Below are 21,876 nucleotides of genomic sequence, written 5' to 3'. Positions count from 1 at the left end.
GTCATGCTGTGACATCAGCAAGGCTTCTTCATTGACAAATCCTGCTTTCAGCTTGGTGGAGACCAATGATTCTGATCAGACAAATGGCTTATTGTCGCACGTCACAGTTTGGAGAGAAATTTATACAATGACAGACATTGTGTTAATAATCCCGCAACCAATGGCCTAAGCTTTTCCTAACACACACTCCGGGGCACTATTCCAACGGGACAATGCTCGTCCGTGTACTGCTGCCATGTTAAGAGATTGCCTTGAAGACATAGATACCCATGCCTGATTGATTGATGTGTGGGATGCTACTGGATGCATGCATGGACTGAACCATCAACACTCCACTCCTACAAGAAGATCTAAATGAACTACATGAATATTGATTATTGCAGGGCACCATTAGGAACCTCAACAACTCCATGCTGTGATGTCTGGCACATTGCATTACACGTGTTACACACTACTTCTGTATGTGTAGCTCAATGAATATTGTCTATACCTTAATCTTCCTTTCAAACATCATTACAATCAGACATATCCTTCAAGGTGCACATATTTTTGATGAGTGTAACTGCATTATTATAACTAAACTATAAATTATTATATAATCAGTATCAATATACAGAATATCTTTCCAAAAATTACAGAGGGACTTAACTCATTAGAAGTAAATGAGAGAGCAGATGGACAGCAAGGGAGAAAGGCACATTATGCACAGCTGTATCTTACATACACTTATACACACACTCACACACCCCTGCACAAGTCATCAGAGAGGCAGAGGGCTGTTTTTTTTGCTGGCAGCAGAATCGAGCTCCGAACATTCCTGAGTTGAAAGCTTAGGCAGACAGTGAAACGAGAGCCGGGGCCACTTTGAAAGATTTACCGACTTCCCTGATCTTCTTCAGCTCCATCTTTCGTCCTCCCTAAGTCACCTGGATGACAGAAGACGAACTGATCGCTTCTGAATCCTTAAAAAACCAAGGCAGCCAAAAAGCAATGAAAGCTAACACTGATATAAAAGAGAGTATCTGTGCTACTGCAGACAGCCCACACTCATTTCAAATCTACCTACTTGGATGTGCAAATGATTAAGGACGAGGGATAAGCAATGAGCATGGAATGTGAGCCTTCTGGCTAGTTTAATTTAGGCTGTTTACCACAGCCACACATGACACAAACATTCATAAACAGGAAAAACTTTTAAAAATCATTAAAAATCCATTATCACATACAAACAAATAAAAACAGACAAACATACAGCTGATTACAGCCAGCTCATGAGGTAAGAAAAAGCAAATCAAGTTTCAAATGGACTGCGACAGCTCGAATCCCATTCAGGCCTCCTGTGAGCATGAACCCCATCAGTATAAACAGTTCTGCCGCAGCCTCTAGCCGGAGAGACTTTTCCAGCTTCAACTGCTTTGTTTCCTTTAGCAGCGTCTGAGTGAACGACTCCAGAGGGATGGAGTCAGGCAGCAGAGGGAGGCTGCTGGCCCTATTTCATACTGTTGAGGAATTTGGGCTGCTCTTCACCGCGTGTCAGCAGCAGCTCTCCTCCGATCTTTGGTCCTTTCTTCTCCTAGAAGAGGGGAGGGGAAAAAAAAAAAAAAAAAAAAAAGAACAATGGAATGAATGCCTTAAAGCCTTAAAGTGGGCTCACAAAACAGTAACCAGAAACAAGACAGATTCTGTGAAAGCATTTGAAAATTGGTGGTACCTTCAACATGCCGTCCCTTTCCCACTTGAACAGCCCACAGTTGCTGAAATGTAGAATTCAGATGTTAAAATAGCACATAATTACACAGGAACACATGTACCACACACATGCTTATACACAGTAAGCTAGACACATTTACACGTCACGTGCCAATTGTTCTTTACCGGTTTTGTGGAGCTTGCCCACTTGTGCAATCTGTAAATTAGTATGGTAAATTGTTTGATTGTTGTTTCTGGATAATACAATGCATCACTTATGATTGCTAAATAGGAAGGTTCACAATACCAGGTTGAGGTGATGCAAATCTGGATTTAGGTAGGCAAATGATCTGGGATTGCTGCAGTTGGTCAGGTCGAGGATCAGCAACAGTATGTGCTGAAAGAATGAGATCAGCTGACTACCTGAATATACTGAATATAGACCAGATTATTCCATCAATGGAATGTTTTTTCCTAATGGCACGGGCATATTCCAAGATGACAATGCCAGGATTCATGGTGCTGGAATTGTGAAAGAGTGATTCAGGGAGCATGAGATCATCATTTTCACACATGGATTGTTCACCAAAGAGTCCAGATCTTAACCCCACTAAGAATCTTTGGAATGTGCTGTATGAAGAAGGCCTTGCGCAGTGGTCAGACTCTACCATCTTCAATGCTGCAAGATCTTGGTGAAAAATTAATGCAACACTGGATTGAAATAAATCTTGACATTGGAGAAGCTTATTGAAACAAAGCCACAGAGAACTTGTGCCACAATCAAAGCTAAGAGTGGTCAACCAAATATTAGAGTGCGTGACACTTTTTTGACCACAACTTTTTTTTGGCCAGACAGTGTATATAATTTTTAATAATTGTGAAACGACATATAGGTCGTAATGTAGCAATTCACACATGCATGCCACACAGACTAAACAATAAGAACTAAAAATCGGACTGATCAGCGAGGCTTGTAATATGAACATAGTTTATAGGACCATGTGTGAGCGTAAAGAACATTTTATAAGCTAAAAAAGTACCTTCACTAGATTAAATGGCTCTTTGCCAATTTTAAAGCTCTCAAATTTATATTACATCTCTTTTACACAAATGGTTTTAAAGGGAATCACATGTGGTCCTTAATTTGTGGAATCTTTTATTTTAAAGAACGCACCCCCTGTGACTCCTGCCTTATACACTGCCCACCCTACCTTCTCAGATTTTGTATTCCCACCACGCACAAAAGTATTTAAGCTCTTATAAAACACCATGAAACCACAATTGGATCCAGACTTGCTTTTTCACCTACTACTAAAATATTAGAAGACCTCAGACAGCTTGTATTGCTTTATGTGTAATTACTAAATAGAAACAATCCACAGTATAAATATAATATAATTAATGGATTTAGAGGCTAAGGTACCTGATAATTATATATTGTAGAGAACAAAAAGTTCTGGAGGGAAGGAGGCAGCATAAAAAAAAAAAAAAAAACACGCTGACGCTCAAGGGCTGACTTTCACATGCTTACAGATTGTGTTCCCTAAATGTAACTTTAATTAATCATTATATAACCCAGTCCACAGCTTCCCAATCCTAAAAAGAAGAAAAGTCATTGTGTCGCTGTGTTTTTAATCACACCCTCTCTAATCTATGTTCTTAATGCTCATGCCAGCAGTTATTGGGCAGCATGATTTCTGAACATACTGCTGGTGAGGATGGACTTACATTAGGTTATCTGTATTGTGCCCAACTACGTGTCCTTCTTAAAGCTTTGTTAGGTTTGTCTGAATAGTGTGAGAGCTTCATACTGTTCCAGAGCATGGCACATTAAACCATTTAACTTAGGCCTGCTAGAACTAAAATATGACATTAGTGAACGCAGTGCAGAGTGGTCCAGCGAACTAAGATACTGCGACTATAAAATCAGGATCAGCTAGAGAGAGAGAGAGAGCTTTGGTCTTTTGGTTAGCACAGGTGTCTGAGCTAAAGGCTACATGTGGAGCAGTTGGAAAAAAGGCAGTGAATGTGTCAAAAAAGGCATGTTCTAGTCTTCACCTTGTGTTGGGGCATTGCTAGTGATAGAGGGACTTTCTAATAAGTGGGTTGAGTAATTGACCTACAATTATAATTAATTTAGTAAAAAAAATAGATAAAAAATAGTGGAGAACGATACACTGTTTTTGATGGCGGAGGTGTGCACTTAACAAATCGGAACAGAACCAGTGGGGGAGTATAGGGGCACTATCATGCTTGGGCATGGTAAAAATCATCTAAATGTAGCGTGAGTGCACCCTAAGCTGACTGGGAGGTTAATTTAACTAATCGAATTACTGCTTTAATGCAATTTTCAAAATGTTTGAAATTACATTTGCTTCTGTCAGAAACCTGTAAAGAGTTATTTTATATGTGGCAGTGATTATCATATTTCACAGATTTTCCCTTAACTGAAATATAAGGAGGTAAGAGACAACTAGACACCCATTACCTTAAGATAAAAAATTGTGCATGTAGACAAATCTACAAATTTTACACTGTCAACACCACACCAACAGCACTCTTCATGCTTACCTGCAAGCTGCAGTGGGTAACCGGGCCAGGCAGATTTTTCTCTGGCCGCATGGGCATTTAAAGAAACGTTTGGTGGCATCATGCCAGTGGTAGTCGTGCTTCTCCTCCACGCAACGATCAGCCGGCTTGAAGTGAGTGTACTTGCACTGTGGATCAGAGCAGCTTGTTAACTACAGTAGTGTTTACTGAGCCGTTTACACATGGCATTACCCTCTACCGACTGCACAGACACTCCAAAACCAAGTAATGCTGAGTACTTGAGTGTTAAGCTTTCCTTAAATAAGATTTTACTTGTCCCCGACCCGTACTAGACAACATAGAGGGTGGATGACAGACTTATGGTCTGAATGTACCACATTAGCAGTCTTCCATCAGGGCTGCTTTGACTTTGTGTACACATGTTTGTTTCTCTAAGCAGCCTAATGAGGCAAGACCAATACGTCTAGGTATCTGACAGAAAATTGTATGAGGTGGAAGAGATCCACACTGAGCCACCAACAATTAACCATCATGCACAGCTTTTTAAAGTCAACATAGCATTTAAAATGTAGCCTTAATGCTTTTCTGCCTTTTTTTCTCCCCAAGTAAGTTACTGAACCCCACATACCAACATCACAAAAGCCATGGTAGATCAGTGCATAGTGTCTGCAGTGTGGCTTTTACTAGCAAAATAAAGAGATGAATGACGTACGTTTTTACAGGTGACCGCTCGACACTTCATTTCTCTGATGCCCCTCATCTTTTCTTCCAGCTTCTCCTTCTGTACAAGCGGATCAAAGTAGTCCTGCATGGCCTGTGCCTCCACCTGAAGATGAATTTAACAATGGGTTAAAGGTTTAGTCATGTTGGAACAAATTCTAATAGGCTCTGGAACATTTCAATAAAAATATACTTGCATTTAGTAAGTCAGAGTGTCAGAGTGAGGTCAATATGATGAAGCTTCATTATTCCAGAAAGCACAGTTACACTGCTCCACAGTTGTGGGCACAAGTAACTAAATGCTTACATTACAAAGGGTGTCCACAAACATTTTGACAAAATATTTAATATATATTTTATCATTTATTACTTTAGGTTAAGAATGATGAAAAACCTGAAAAACATTTTAGAAAGCAACAAAACTGTATTCATACATTCATTCTCTCTAGTAGACTAGAGTCACTAATAGACTCAAGTGCAGTTGCATGTTAATTAAAATAAATTCAACCTGTAACAGGTAGACTGCAGCTGCATTCTAAAATAATTAAGGGTCATGCAATCTAGATGCACCTGACCACAATCAGTTGTGCCAAAAGAAGGGTTGTAATAAGGGTTGACAGTATAAATTAAATATGCACAAAAATAAACCTTTTGGTTAAGACTGAACCAGAACAAAATTAAACATTTGGTCATAAACTAGTCTTCGTTCAGTGTACATTATCAAGCATTTTCACTTATTTGGCCAAACAAAGTGTTTTTTAGATTTTTGTTGGTTGCCAAATATTCAGGGAATTGCTAGTAAATCTGTACATTTCTGGCAAATCCACAAAAGAGGTCTGAATACTGGATTATACTGTATGTGACAATGCTAGTAACTTTGCAACAATCATGCATTTTATAATAAGTTCTATTTCTCTTTTACTCAATGCACACACATACCTCTCCCATAATCCAGGAGTTTGAGGACTTTGCATTGAGAATGCGCTGAAACTCCTCTGATTGGATGTATTCTAGTTGTTCCCGCCTCCTCTTCTGAGCTGGCTCCTCTTCCTCCACATCAGCAGCATTCTTATCACCTATAATCAATCAGGCAGGAGATTAAGATCAAGCTTAACTCAGGGTTTTTGCTGAATTTATGACCGTGCTATCAGACGGTTATGTATGAGGTTTCAGACCTTCAGGTGAAGTCAGGCTGCGCTCCACTCTGGCGCTGATCGCACCGCTGTCAGACCGCTTGCGTTTCACAGCGTTTGGGTCGTCTTTAACTATGGCTCCTCCTTTAGCCTGAAGCTTTCTCACTGCAGCTAGCTGAAGGGGGGAAAATAGAGGGAAACTGTTAGTACTACAAACATACATATTTCTACAGTGAAGGAAATAACTATTTTTATCCCTTTCTGATTTTGTAAGTTTGCCCACTGACAAAGACATGAACACTCTATAATTGTAAGGTTAGGTTCATTTTAACAAGGAGAGATAGATAATCAAAAATAAAATCCTGAAAATCATATTGTATAAGTTACAGAAATTTATTTGCATTCTGCAGATAAGTATTTGATCCCCTAACAACCATTAAGAGTTCTGCTCCTACAGACCAGTTAGACGCTACTAATTAACTCGTTACCTGCATTAATGACAGCTGTCTTAAATGGTCACCTGTAAAAAAAGACTCATTTTTAAAGACTAATTTAATAAGTCTAACCTCTACAACATGGGCAAGAGCAAAGAGCTTTCTAAGGATGTCAGGGACAAGATCATAGACCTGCACAAGGCTGGAATGGGCTAAAAAAAAACATAAGTAAGACGCTGGGTGAAAAAAAGATAACTGTTGGTGCAATAAAAAGAAAATAGAAGAAATACAAAACGACTGTCATTTGACATTGATCTGGAGCCCCATGTAAAATCCCACCTCGTGGGGTACCCTTGATCATGAGGAACATGAGAGGTCAGCCTAAAACTACACAAGGCAAACTTGTTAATGATCTCAAGGCAGCTGGGACCACAGTCACTAAGAAAACCATTAGAAACACATTAAAATCCTGCAGAAGTTTACCGCCCTTTTGAGCAGGACGAGACAAACATTCTCATCCCTATTCAAGCCTTTCAAAGTTTTAGAGTTTCTATACCATCCCAACTCTTCACCAAGGTTTAACCTTGTACGTTTTATCTTCTGCAGTTACCATTCCCCTGTGCTGTGCACAAATATGAAGGACCCCTGTTGCTAACTGGCTGGAACTTTTGCTGAAAATCTTAAATGGTGTATTGGACTGAAATCATGAAGAGCACCTTTAACATGATACAAATGCTCCACAAATGGCATCACAGACCTTTGCAGAAGACAGGCTCTTTGAACGAGGAGGAGGAGACATGTCCAGGAGAATATCATCCCCCTCTGAAAATCCTCTTCCTAGGGTGGGTATAGGAGGAGCACTGAGACGTCGTTCAGGTGGACAGGAACGTTTTGGAACCTCTGATGCAGCTTTGGGTGAGAGCAGCGCACCCCTGTTTACAGCGGGTCTAGCTGGAACAGCAGCACCCCTGGTTTTCTGCATAACTCTGGAGATAAGAGATAAATAATTATAAAAGTGTTCCCTGCCATAAACACAACAAATACAAAAAAAAAAAACCACACAAACAAACTGCCAGGGCAGAACTAAAAGATTCAAAGCTAAATACGTTAAGATGCACACTTTAGCTGGATATTTGTTTGATTTGATTATGGCTGATATTTTTTCAGGAAGCAGGAATAGTGTAGAGTTTGTATCCAGCTGTTGGGCACTGTGCTATATTGTTGTAATATAACCATACTTTGTACTACAGTTAATTCAAACTGGCTAGGAACATTCTGAGTGAATAATTGAATGAACTGAATAATTACGTAATTCTGTAAGCCAATCAGGATAAGACATAAATGCCACATTTTGAAACCTAATAAGTGCATTTATTCACACATTAATCCTACACTTGCATACCTTTTTTGGATCTCTTCTGCCCTCTTCTGTCTGGCCTCCAGTCTTTGCTTGTGCATTTGTTTCTGCTGCTTAAGAAGGTCTGAGGCAGAGATAGATTGAACAGTTGATCCAGAAGAATCTGCTTTAAAAACAAAGCAGGAGGATTAGCCACAACCAAACATGCTGTCACACATAATATACTGTACATGCGGATTTATTCAAAAAACAGTTTTTGTTTGCACTAGTGGCCCAAAATGGTAGTGCAACAAGAAACAAAGCAAATATTTTTTTTATTATATAAAAAAAATGTATACAGTACAAGTTTGGACACACCTTCTCATTCAATGAGTTTTCTTTATTTTCATGACTGTTTACATTGTAGATTCTCACTGAAGGCCTCAAGGCTATGAATGAACACATGTAGACTTTTATGTACTTAACACAAATGACCTGGCCTCCACAGTCACCGGACCTGAACCCAATCCAGATGGTTTGGGGTGAGCTGGACCAAAGAGTGAAGGGCTAACAAGTGCTAAACACCTCTGGGAAGACTCTCCTTCAAGACTGTTGGAAAACCATTTCAGGTGACCAACTCTTGAAGCTCATTGAGAGAATGCCAAGAGTGTGCAAAGCAGTAATCAGAGCAAAGGGTGGCTATTTTGAAGAAACCAGAATATATATATTTTTTTGTTTGTTATTTCACCTTTTTTTTTAAAGTACATAACTCCACGTGTTCATTCATACTTTTTATGATTGAGTGAGAATCTACAATGTAAATAGTCATAAAATAATAATAATTGGCCTGTACTGTATATAACAATTTTGTTGTATGCGTTATGGGCGAAGAAATTAAAGAATTAATATGTTTTCATTTCATTTTAATATGTAAAACAAAACAGAACAATGTTTTTAATGTTATTTGAGGTAGTGAAGAAGTAGTGCCAGATTTCTAACAGCATGCACATTACCTGTTGGTTTAGATTTTCCTAAATGTCTCTTTATATTAAGTGCTCCCGGTGTAGGCATTGACATTAGGCTTCTGAAGTCATCAGTACATCCGGATACCTCGCCTGAACTAAGTGCTATTAAAAAAAAAAAAAAAAAAAAAAAACAAACGTATCATTAAAGTTACTGACATCTTAAAAACAGACTTTTACATTCTTTGCCTTAAACAATATGATCTTACCAAGCTTCTTGTTAGGAATAGAAGCCAAAACCGACTGGATTGAGGGCTGTTTTTTTGGCTGTGGGGCAGTCCTGCAAAAGTTAAATTAATAGTATAATTAAATTTTCATGAAAACAATGACTTTCACAACACACCTCTGGTTAAATGGGATTCTGTCTTGTTATAAGCCCTGGTGCAATTTTGTTTGGTAAGATGTCAATACAGTTATTGCATTTGGATTCAGGCCAAAATTACGACACAGATTCTTGAGAGATGGTGGGGTCAGTCTGGTCCTAAACAACCTCTCATTACAAACAACACAAAAACCCACAAAATGTGTTTAAATCTAAATGGATAAAGTATGAAATGACTAATTTGGCATTCTACAGATAAAGTTTAGGCTGATATATTACCAAGATAATTACTACAGTTAAGAACAAATGCCATCTCTGCTGTTGCTCCATAATACTGTACAGAAATATGCACTATAGTTCAGAACACAGGACCTTCTTTCTGTATTTACTGTCTCGCTCCACTCCATACAGATGTGACCAATAAGCACACTCACATGGTTTGTGGTTTTGTTTGATGCAGATAAACAAATTATATTTAAAAAAGTCCTTAGTGTTAAAGTTAACTTACACAGATGGTGCACAAGCAAGTGAAGACATGCCCCCGTAGTGGAAGTCACCCTGACACAAGCGTTCTCTCAAACCTCCCCGGTTCTTCACTTTACCAGGGGCTGATCCGGTGAAGCTGCTCTGAAGCTCCGCTCTCTTGGAGCTCATCTTCTTGTACTGAGCTTTAACATGGTACTGGCAGAACTGACATTCATACTAAAAAAAAAAATCAAACAAACAAAAATAACAAATAAATACAAATACAAATACAAAAGGCAAAAAACTGAAATATTGCATGACATATCAGCTAGACTCACCATATTGACCAACTGGGTGCAGGAATCTCCATTTTTCTTTTTAGCCTTGCAAGTACCAAAATCCATAGCTTCTCCCATCATTAGCACCTTCTGTGGGTGGTCCACTGTGAGGGAAAGCTGTAGACAGGCATTTTTATTACATTTGAGCTAAGTGAAAAGGCAAATGAAGACGGGTTTCCATCTACCTGTCAAGCAACAAAACAATGACAGTAGTCCAAATGTGTATTACGTAATAAACAAGCATTTAAACAAGTTTACTAAAACAAAGCAAGATTTTAAGCCCATTTCATAGCAATCCTAAACCTCTGTTTCCTGCCCCTGCTTCAGAAATTACAACTGCAACATTTTGTTTTTTAACTGAAATTATACACAGAACGTGCTACTACAGATTATAAAACAGTTATAAAATAAAGGTAGATGTACTGTAATGTAAAGCCTGCTTTACAAAAAAAATAATTTAACTACATTTTGTAAAAATGAATGCAACACTATATATTTAGCCTTTATCCATTTGTACATTCATGTATGTCCATTCCTTACCTCATTAGAGCCTTCTTTATTCTTCATTTGGTTGGGGTTAAGTATGCCAATTACCGTCCCAGTGTCTGTCTTCCATAGGTCAGTGTGAACAGTCCCAAAGAGAAAGAGCGACACATTCACCTCCAGGTTATGAAGGTCATTCAGCTTCCAGATACTGAACGTTTTTCCCTGTGAAAGAAAAAAGTTCAGATGTACAGAACAAAGATATAAAATGGATAATTCTACACATTCTTACAGATGTACTAATCAATAACAAGAATATTATACGATTGGTGCTTACATTATTCTTGCTCTGCGGGGTAATTTTATTTATGACCACAGCAAAGGTAACCCAGTCACTGTCCTCAAGATTGTCTTTGGCAAGTCGATCAGGCAGCTGAGAGAGCTTGATCATCCTGCGGTTAGCCATTTTGCTTTCAATCTCTACCGAGGACAGACGAGGTCTCCTAAAAAAAAAAAAAGGAGCTGAGTATCATACATTAAGGCATGCCACTGCAACCTAAACTGTAGATATTGTGCTGTATATTAATATGCACATGACATTTTACATAACACATTCCATATTCTCTTTCAAAATAGAATCAATCCTTTGTATTGCATGATGACCCTTTCATGATTTTTAAAAGAAAAAAATCCCTACACATCACCGTACATATGTTCCAGTTCAGATTTCATTTTAAAAGATCAAGTATTGTTATGACTGTAGAGATTTAGTCACATTTTCTTTGTTAATCTAGCTCTCTCAAAAAGACTAGATACACACCTTAGACGAAGACCTGAGAATTTCTCCACAGCAACGTCCTGAGTAGAAGGTGGTCGGGGTGTGGCTTGTCTTGCAATGGGAGGAGCTACACCAGCCATTTTACTTGGTGGCGGTGACGTCATGGTATTGTTAATTTTACCGCTACTTCTCATCGGCTGTGACAACCTGTCACCCACACTCTGACTCTGCACACTCCGGTTTTCTGCAGAGGCTGAAGGAGGGCAGGGCAAAAAGAAGAAAGTGAAGTTGAGTCTGAGTCAGATTAGCATTGAATGAACTCAAATAAACAATCATTAAACAGGAAGCACCCAATGCAAGAACTGTCTCACATTATGCTAATACACAGATTCCCAAACAGAAAATAAGCCTAGACTTAAACCATACAGCATTTTTAAAGATTGAAAGGAATATTAAATCTATGGCTTAATCCCTGTCCAGGAAACCGACCCATAATATGAAATGCTCAAACAAGATAAAACTAAAAACACTTACAAATAAACATTTAACTGAAACATACTAATTCAAAACCTTACTTTTTTTTTTATCAAAAAGTAATTTAAAAGTTGACAGTTAAAGTAACATTAATGATTATATTTTCAGCAGTAAATGATAAAACAATTAGGGTGTATCATCAAAGTTCAAGCACTGCCATCTGTTGTCTGCAGAGCTAAACCCAGTATTTTATTACTAGAACTGTGCAGTACATCACAGAAACCAGTGTGGGTGTTGGCTTCTGCCTCTGCCTGCTTCTCATTCCCCAACACTCATTATGTAAAGTTATATAAAATCCACATAAGATGGTTAATAATGTCGTTTGCCATGATTGAAGTTGTTGAATTCGTCTTGCACTTGTTTGTGTAGGTTCAGTGTTTTCAGCTTGGCAACCCGAGTGAGCTTTGTGTCTGTGGAAGGGTGGGCAGGGCAGACAACTCTATCTGGTGTTTTGAAACTGGACTGCTGTAGCGCTTATTTTCTACTGATCGCATCTTAACTGTGTTTAATTGCTCTCTGTACATACATAAGAAAAAACATGTACCTGCTTTGGCTTGGTGTGCAGTTATCTGCCTGCCCTCTGTTTCTAGAGGTGGAGACCCTATAGCCCCTCTCGGTGCAGATGGGGGGGATTGGCTGGGAAGACGTGTTTGTAGAGCAGGTTTGCTAGACTGCTGAGGAGAGGTCAGGCGCTTGGCAGGAAGCTTTGCTGCTGGTGAAGTTCTGCTGCTTATCTGTTTCTGTGAGGAGGGTTTATCTTCAGCAGGTTTGGGTTTATAATCTGCACCTTTCTGAGATGCCTGCAGCTGCTGCTGTAGCTTCTGCATCTTCTCACGCATGCTCCTCAACTCCGCTAAAGTTTTACAACAGGAATTTCAATAGAACATGTCAACTTAAGATTCTCAGTAATTTTTATTTAAATAAAATGTTACATTAGCGTAAAACTATTTAACCTTACCCTCCAAGTCCTCTTTGGATTTATTGAGTTCACTTTCCACTTCTGCACTTGAGTTTGCAGCTTCCACAACCTCTTCTGCTTCTTCTTCTTCTGGCTCAGCATAGGCTTCTCCTTCATCACCATCATCATCAAACAGATTATCCAGATTGTCCTCTTCTCCAGCAGCAGAAGTCTCTATCTTCTGACCCTGACTCTCCTCAAACAAGGAAAGCAGCAGGTCCAGGTTCTCATCCTCTGCTGTTAATCGTAAATCAGAAAGCACTGGCATTATAAAGTCCATCTTCATAAAACTTAGAAAGATAAGTAATTATATTTATTATTGAAATCTAACAATTAGGATACTTGAAATCCCATATTAAACACAAACCCAAAGCTTGTGTAGAATTTACAGCACTGATATAATGTTAATATTAAAGCATGACACTACAATTACACCCTCCTAAAGAGCAGTGAACTAGTGGTGTGTTATATTGTATCATATAAATGTTTTTTGACACACTGAAACCATATTGTGATATGTCGATATTTTTGGAAGCTAGGCCTTTCACAATAACTACATTATTGTCTTATCATACAATAAATTGACATGCCCTCAATAATATTTGATATTCATGATATTGTCCACTCCATTCTCATGTTGTGGACAGCAGTAGGGGAAGAATTAAGCATATATCCCCCAATCTATGATTAATTAACATTGTGTTGTTTATGTAAGGGTTTAATTGCTTTGTCATGCTACTATATTATCATTATAATTACTTGAATTTAATGGTCTTAAAATTACAAAAATATTGTTTATCGTAATAATTTCTGGGACAATATATCTTCCTTGTAAAATACCTAATGGAAGCTGTTTATTTTGTATTTGATTGATTTACACTATTTACTTTTAATTGTTTGTTTGTAGTTTATATGCAGACTGTAAATATGCTGACAAAACAATGGACTGTAAAGATATCAGCAAAGCCTCGTAAATGTATTGAGCTCATGTCCGTATATTGTACAGTAAATCTATGACGTAATTATCGTTACCAGGGCTAAATGTGGGAGTATACTCACTTATTTACATAATGTATATAAACATAATTATAACCATTATAGGTTAACTAACTTGGTTTTGCTAAATTATCTAACGATGGCTAATCTAACTTGCCTGACTTTTTACCAAACAATAACTGTTACCTAATAATAAACCATATGAACAACAGGCACACAAACAGAGACGAGGTAAGACAGATTCTCTAAATCTGCTAATAACAAGCTCTGTTTATAAAACAACAAAAAAAACTAATTTCCAGCTCCACCTTAACCCTTTTAGACATGAATTATCTCCAGTGATGGAAATAATGGTAAACAAATAAATCATAGCTATTACCTGGAATATTTAATAATTTATTTTTTTATAGTGACATTTTTATTTTATTAACAGTAAAATTAAAAAGTGTTCTAAATCACTATATTTATATTTTATCACTATCATTATATTTGTAAAAAAAAAAAAAAAAAAAGTTACTTTGCCTTAATGGCTCTAGTACTACTGTTTTCCCAGTGCAGTGGATGTGACCAAGCTGCTGTTTCGTTTATAATTGGCTGTTGCATGGTCTGTTCTGATGGACAACAGCTCTTAAATAGTGTTATGTGCAACAAAATGTTTAAAAATAAAGAAAATACATGATGTCTATTGTAAAGTATGCAGGGTCTAAAAGGGTTAAAACCCGCCGCTGTCTGAAGCGAACTATGAGCTACTGTATGTAACCGGCGCGCCATTTAAGGTGGAAAGTTTAAAAGCCAAATTCAACCAGCTTCTAGATCTACTTACCAGTCATCTCTGCAGCTCCAGTCCTTCTCTCTGAACTGAAGCAGCGCTGTGTTTATCTGATGGAAGATTCTGATGAGTCTGATGTTCAGTATTTTTTCAGGGTCAAATGAATCTGTAGCTCTGAAGAACAGATCTGTCGATTTGTTCTTCTGAACTCAAAAACAGAATAACACACAGTCCGCCCCCCAGCTCTCACACCAGCAACACACCAATCACAACAATGCTACAGTACCGGGCTTATTATATTCCTAAATATTTAATATATCAGGAATATGGACTCCAAATCCAGGTAAAATGTTGTTCAGCCCGTTCCCGTCTGCTGCTGCTCTGCGGTGGCGCGAAAAATGTTAAAATATGATACGCCCTAAACCGACGTCAGTACAAAAGGCAACACCAGTGCCTGTTCAAAAAACATATATATGAATTAAGAGTAATAATAACAGAGAAGTAATTTTAGTTATGTATGTTATGTATAGATATCGTTTATGAATGACACTATATAGATAACATTCTGTTTCTAATTGATTTGATTATTAATGGGTTTTACGATTCTCTGTCTCCCGCTTCGTATCTACAGGCGCACACAGGATGCCAGGCGGTCCTTAAGGTGCTGATCTTCAAATCATCTGCGCGGTAAAGTTCTTCGTCCTCATGCAGTGTAGATCATACCGTTCGTATCTGAAACGTAACACATGCTGACTTGCTGCCCACACTCAACTACCAGACCTAACTTAAAGTCAGTGTAGTGATCACAGGCGCCGCTAGCCCTTTACTGGGGTGTTTTTGTAGTTTTCTTTTTGTTTTGAGTAAATTTGTCTTACAAATTTTCAAACCTTGAAAACTATACATATTATTTTAATAACGAAAATACAGGGGTTGGACAATCAAACAGAAACACCTGGTTTTAGAACACAATTTATTCTCCAGACAGACAGTTCTGGTGAAAACAGGAGAGTTTTTGTGTTTGGATTTTGCTTTCATTTTACAAATCCTTAAAAATAAGTCCAAAATATGTGTACTGCAGTTTTAAAAATATTGACTAGGTGCTTCTTTAATAAAAAAAAATTTGACACAATGAAAATACTCCATATCATAATATCACAATATTTTTGGAAGCTTTTAAGTGTTCGTTTGCAATTTTTTAAGCAGACCTTTGTTTTATGGCATTTTTTTTGGTAGTTACACTAGAGTTTGTTTTTAGTAATTTTTTTTTTAAATGTTCAAACCTTAAAAGTATACATATTATTTTTACAATGAAAATATATGGAGTTAATTTTATGCCAAAGGTTTGACACAAATTAATAAAACCTGCAAACAAAAGTTTAAAAATCAAATGTAAAATAATATTTATCCTTTGCAGTTATTGGAAAATGATTTGCGTTTAGGTTTAGGTTGTCTTTGTTGTTTTTGCACTTTGTTGGATTTTTGCTGATAAGGTCTTCTGCTTCTGGAATATCTCGAGGTTAAACCTCTGATCCTAGAATCGCCACTGTAGGATCTGTAGTGATGAAATGACAGCTCCCTGCTACCTAATGAGTGTTTAGCCGTGTTGTCATACAGTGAAACAGAAGGCTAGATTACTAACTTCAGATCAGACATGGCTGGGAGCCTCCTGCATTCATTCAGAAACAGATTAAAGTCATATCAGAGCTGTTTTTATGGAGAGACTGTCCACCTTCATATATGCCCTATATATGAGAAAATGACTTTTAACCGCTAGAGGGAGCCATCGAGTGAGTCTTCAGTGAATGGTGGTGAATGACTCTAAACAGATTAAACCTCAAATAAAAATAGTAACTAACCATTTGGCCAATATATTCATTTAATTTCATAAAGTAGATTAAAGTTACTGAAAAGACAAAGAAAAGGCAAAGAAAACATACCAATATATTTTTTCTACAGCAAACGGGTTATAGGCAGTAAAGACGCAAGCATTAGAGTTTAAAAGGTTTATAGCTGGAGTTTAAAAGCTTTAAAAATGTATATGTCTGAGGTACAAAAACATTTTAATTTGTCTTGTGTTAAAAAAATGTAAGTAAAATTTTCAGTGTACAAATGATCAAGCATTTGTTGACAACAATTTTGCTCAGTTGCTCCATATGAACCTATTAAATCTGGGCTCACTTGGGAGCGCCCTCTGGTGGTAAAACAAACCCGGCAAAGATTATTAAGTGGGCAATCGTTTGTGTAGAAGTTCTGTGGTTTTAGTGTCGCTGTTAAAATAGAAAAAAAAATGAAACATCGCAGCTGTCCATTTGGCCTGGAAATTTCTTTGATTTTGAAAAATCATAATTATGTACAAAGAAAATCCCCCTATATTATTTAGTTTTTCTACATTAAACGGATCGAACTCAAGCCCTGGGTTTGAAATGTTTATAACTGGAGTTTGAAAACTTAAAAAACTATATAGCTGCGGTATTAAAACATGAACTATTGTTCTGTGGTGATGAAATGAGAACATTAAATATTATAAACTTTTTGATCAGTTAATCCGTAGAAAATTATTAATTGTGGGGCTTATTCAGAAGCGCCCTTTGGTGGTTAAAAAAACCAACCGGCAATAAATTATTTTGTGTGCATTCTCCTGTGTAGAGGTTCTGTGGTTTTAGTGCCGCTGTTACACATAGTAGACTTGATAATAAAGTCGTAATATGAGGGCTGGTTTATGGAGAGACTGCCCACTGTACTATCTCCACCGTTAAATCAGGAAATTGCTGATAACCTCTAGAGGGAATGAGTCCAAAATGAATGGGGGTGAATGGAGCTAAATAGCTGAAACTCAAAATAAAAATAGTACTGTTCACCTAGCCAGGAAATTCCTTTAATGTAGGAAATTAGAATTATGTACAAAGAAAAACTCACTTTATTTTTCAGTTTTTCTACAGTAAACAGATTTTAGGCAGTAAAGGCACTACTGCTACTGTGAGCTGACTGGAAGATGAGCTGATACTGGAGTTACAGTTAGAGCACTGTGTTTAAAATATTTATAACTGGAGTTTAAAAGCTTTAAAATATTTCTGCGGTATAAAAAACGTGATATTCTTCTGTGTTGATGGAATGAGAACACTAAACATTTATAAACCCGAATTTCGCTCAGTTTTTTGCTCCATTGTGAAATTGTGGGGCTCACTCGGGAGCGCCCTCTGGTGGTAAAAAAACGGAACTAGATTATTTAGTGTGAAATTAAACATAGTAACTGTCCATTTAGCCAGAACATTATTTTAATGTTGGAAATTAGAATTATGTACAAAGAAAACCTCCATTTATGTTTCAGTTTTTCTACAGTAAACGAATTTTAGACAGTAAAAAGTGCTGTAGTACTACTACTGTGAGAAAGTAAAACATTTATAAACTTAGATTTTGCTCAATGGATCCATATGAACGTAGTATATTTTTGCTCACTCGACAGCGCCCTCTGGTGGTCAAAAACGGGAATAGATTATTTAGTGTGTATTCTGTGGTTTTGGTGTCGCTGTTAAAAACAGTAGACCTCGATAATAAAGCTGTAATATCAGAGCTGGTTTATGGAGAGACTGCCTTCTTTTTTTCTCCACCATTATATCAGAAAATGACTATTGTTCTATGTTGATGAAATGATAACATTAACCATTTTTGAACTCAAAAATGCTCAATTGCTCCATATGAATTTATTCGTTTTGGGCTCACTCGACAGCGCCCTCTGGTGGTAAAAAAATAGGAATAGATTATTTAGTGTGAAATTAAACAGTAACTGTTCACTTAGCCAGAAAATCCTTTAATGTTGAAAATTAGAATTATGTACAAAGAAAACCTCCATTTATTTTTCAGTTTTTCTACAGTAAACGAATTTTAGGCAGTAAAGGCGCTGCATTACTGCTACTGTGAGCTGACGGATTGGTGAGCTGATGCTGGAGTTACAGTCAGAGCACTGAGTTTAAAATATTTATAACTGGAGTTTAAAACCTAAAACATTATATCTGCGGTATTAAAATATGTGATATTTGTTCTGTGTTGATGAAATGAGAACATAAAACATTTATAAACTTAGATTTTGCTCAATGGATCATTAAGAACGTATTCATTTTGGGCTCAACAGCGCCATCTGGTGGTCAAAAACGGGAATAGATTATTTAGTGTGTATTCTGTGGTTTTAGTGTCGCTGTTAAAAACAGTAGACCTCGATAATAAAGCTGTAATATCAGAGCTGGTTTATAGAGAGACTGCCTACTTTTTTTTCTCCACCATTATATCAGAAAATGACTATTGTTCTATGTTGATGAAATGATAACATTAACCATTTTTGAACACAAAAATGCTCAATTGCTCCATAGGAACTTATTCGTTTTGGGCTCACTCGACAGCGCCCTCTGGTGGTAATAAAAAACAGTAATAGATTATTTAGTGTGAAATTAAACAGTAACTGTTCACTTAGCCAGAAAATCCTTTGATGTTGAAAATTAAAATTATGTACAAAGAAAACCTCCATTTATTTTTCAGTTTTTCTACAGTAAACGAATTTTAGGCAGTAAAGGCGCTGCATTACTGCTACTGTGAGCTGACGGATTGGTGAGCTGATGCTGGAGTTAAAGTCAGAGCACTGAGTTTAAAATATTTATAACTGGAGTTTAAAACCTAAAACATTATATCTGCGGTATTAAAATATGTGATATTTGTTCTGTGTTGATGAAATGAGAACATAAAACATTTATAAACTTAGATTTTGCTCAATGGATCATTAAGAACGTATTCATTTTGGGCTCAACAGCGCCATCTGGTGGTCAACAACGGGAATATATTATTTAGTGTGTATTCTGTGGTTTTAGTGTCGCTGTTAAAAACAGTAGACCTCGATAATAAAGCTGTAATATCAGAGCTGGTTTATAGAGAGACTGCCTACTTTTTTTTCTCCACCATTATATCAGAAAATGACTATTGTTCTATGTTGATGAAATGATAACATTAACCATTTTTGAACACAAAAATGCTCAATTGCTCCATATGAATTTATTCGTTTTGGGCTCACTCGACAGCGCCCTCTGGTGGTAATAAAAAACAGTAATAGATTATTTAGTGTGAAATTAAACATAGTAACTGTTCACTTAGCCAGAAAATCCTTTAATGTTGAAAATTAAAATTATGTACAAAGAAAACCTCCATTTATTTTTCAGTTTTTCTACAGTAAACGAATTTTAGGCAGTAAAGGCGCTGCATTACTGCTACTGTGAGCTGACGGATTGGTGAGCTGATGCTGGAGTTAAAGTCAGAGCACTGAGTTTAAAATATTTATAACTGCAGTTTAAAACCTAAAACATTATATCTGCGGTATTGAAATGTGTGATATTGTTCTGTGTTGATGAAATGATAACATTAACCATTTCTGAACTCTGATTTTGCTCAATTGCTCCATATGAACTTATTCGTTTTGGGCTCACTTGACAGCGCCCTCTGGTGGTAAAAAACAGTAATAGATTATTTAGTGTGAAATTAAACATAGTAACTGTTCACTTAGCCAGAAAATTCAAATTATGTACAAAGAAAACCTCCATTTATTTTTCAGTTTTTCTACAGTAAACGCATTTTAGGCAGTAAAAGGTGCTGTAGTATTGCTACTGTGAGCTGACGAATTGGTTAGCTGATGCTGGAGTTACAGTCAGAGCACTGAGTTTAAAATATTTATAACTGCAGTTTAAAACCTAAAACATTATATCTGCGGTATTGAAATGTGTGATATTGTTCTGTGTTGATGAAATCAGAACATAAAACATTTATAAACTTAGATTTTGCTCAATGGATCCATATGAACGTAGTATATTTTTGCTCACTCGACAGCGCCCTCTGGTGGCCAAAAACGGGAAAATATTATTTAGTGTGTATTCTGTGGTTTTAGCGTCGCTGCTAAAAACAGTAGACCTCGATAATAAAGCTGTAATATCAAAGCTGGTTTATGGAGAGACTGCCTTCTTTTTTTCTCCACCATTATATCAGAAAATGACTATTGTTCTATGTTGATAAAATGATAATATTAACCATTTCTGAACTCTGATTTTGCTCAATTGCTCCATAAGAACTAATTTGTTTTGGGCTCACTCGGGGGCGCCCTCTGGTGGTGAACGAAACCGGGAATAGATTTAGTGTGTATTCTCCTGTTTAGAGGTTCTGTGGTTTTAGTGCCGCTGTTACAAATAGTAGATTTCGATAATAAATCTGTAATATTGGAGCTAATTAATGGGGAGACTGCCCACTTTCTGTCGCCAACGTTATAGCAGGAGATGACTGGTAACCGCTAGAGGGAGCCCGCGAGTGAGTCTTTAATGAATGGTGGTGAATGGAGCTAAAACTTAAATAAAACTCATATTAAACATAGTAACCGTCCACTTAGCCAGAAAATTCCTTTATTGTTGAAAATCAAAATTGTGTACAAAGAAAATAGTTCTAGATTTTTCAGCTTTTCTACAATAAACGGATTTTAGGCAGTATTGTTCTGTGTTGATTAAATGAGAACATTAAACATTTCTAAACTAAAATTTTGTGCAATTGATCCATATGAACGGATTTATTTTGGGCTCATTTGGGAGCGCCCTCTGGTGGTAAAAAAACGGGAATAGATTGTTTAGTGTGTATTCTCCTGTGAAAAAGTTCTGTGGTTTCAGTGCCGCTGTTCAAAGTAGTAGACCTCGAAAATAAAGCTGTAATGGAGAGACTGTCCACTTTTTTTTCTCCACCATTATATCAGAAAATGACTGTTAACCACTAGAGGGAGTGAGTCCAAAATGAATGGAGCTAAACAGATAAAACTCAAATTAAACATAACTGTCCACTTGGTCTGGAAAATCCTTTTATATTGAAAATTAGAATTATGTACAAAAACCTATGATGACCCGTATGAACCCATTCGCTTTGGACTCATTTTGGTAGCGCCCTCTGTTAAAAAAAAAAAAAAAAAAAAAAAAAAACTCAGCACAGACTCTAGAGTGGAAAATCTCCTGTCTGTTAGAGATTCTCTAGTAATATTTAGATATTTTTTTTGCAAGCTCACCACAAGCCAAAATCTAAATATGAGACGTTATCAAATATTAGCTCTTCTATGCAATTGCCTAAAGACCTTAAAACAAAAGTAGACAAATGCTAAAAGAAGCAAAGCTAGTTCAGGAAAGGTTTGGAGGTCAAGATAAGATTAGCATGATTTGCAATAGAGGGAACTTCTCTTATGCTAATAAAAAAGCCAAATCTGCCCAACATGATACATAAGTACCTACAGGACTATTTAGTCAGGAGTGATGGTGCACTGTTCCACTCTGCAAAGTTGCTTGCACAAA

The 21,876-nt window shown here is 37.0% G+C and overlaps 1 protein-coding gene across 2 annotated transcripts; it reads right to left on the bottom strand.

Moving 5' to 3' along the window:
- Positions 1-1,103: 1,103 nt before the first annotated feature.
- Positions 1,104-14,937, bottom strand: mcm10 (minichromosome maintenance 10 replication initiation factor). Of its 2 annotated transcripts, none has more exons than XM_022671246.2 (18): positions 14,582-14,937; positions 12,763-12,999; positions 12,349-12,657; positions 11,313-11,523; positions 10,830-10,995; positions 10,550-10,717; positions 10,010-10,126; positions 9,715-9,908; positions 9,094-9,164; positions 8,876-8,989; positions 7,929-8,049; positions 7,284-7,512; positions 6,135-6,267; positions 5,899-6,035; positions 4,952-5,065; positions 4,261-4,406; positions 1,712-1,754; positions 1,104-1,573 (listed from the first exon to the last, which is right to left on the bottom strand). In XM_022671246.2, the coding sequence occupies exons 1-18, from the start codon at positions 14,586-14,588 to the stop codon at positions 1,490-1,492; spliced, it is 2,601 nt and encodes an 866-aa protein (XP_022526967.2). In that variant the 5' UTR covers positions 14,589-14,937; the 3' UTR covers positions 1,104-1,489. The 2 variants fall into 2 exon arrangements, with proteins under 2 accessions (XP_022526967.2, XP_022526968.2); XM_022671247.2 differs by having other exon boundaries at positions 7,929-8,046.
- Positions 14,938-21,876: the final 6,939 nt, after the last annotated feature.

This window comes from Astyanax mexicanus, chromosome 2 (assembly GCF_023375975.1).
Source record: "Astyanax mexicanus isolate ESR-SI-001 chromosome 2, AstMex3_surface, whole genome shotgun sequence".
Lineage (NCBI taxonomy): Eukaryota > Metazoa > Chordata > Actinopteri > Characiformes > Acestrorhamphidae > Astyanax > Astyanax mexicanus.
Note: the sequence above shows the minus strand (reverse complement) of the source record. Positions and strands in the feature narration are given on the sequence as shown.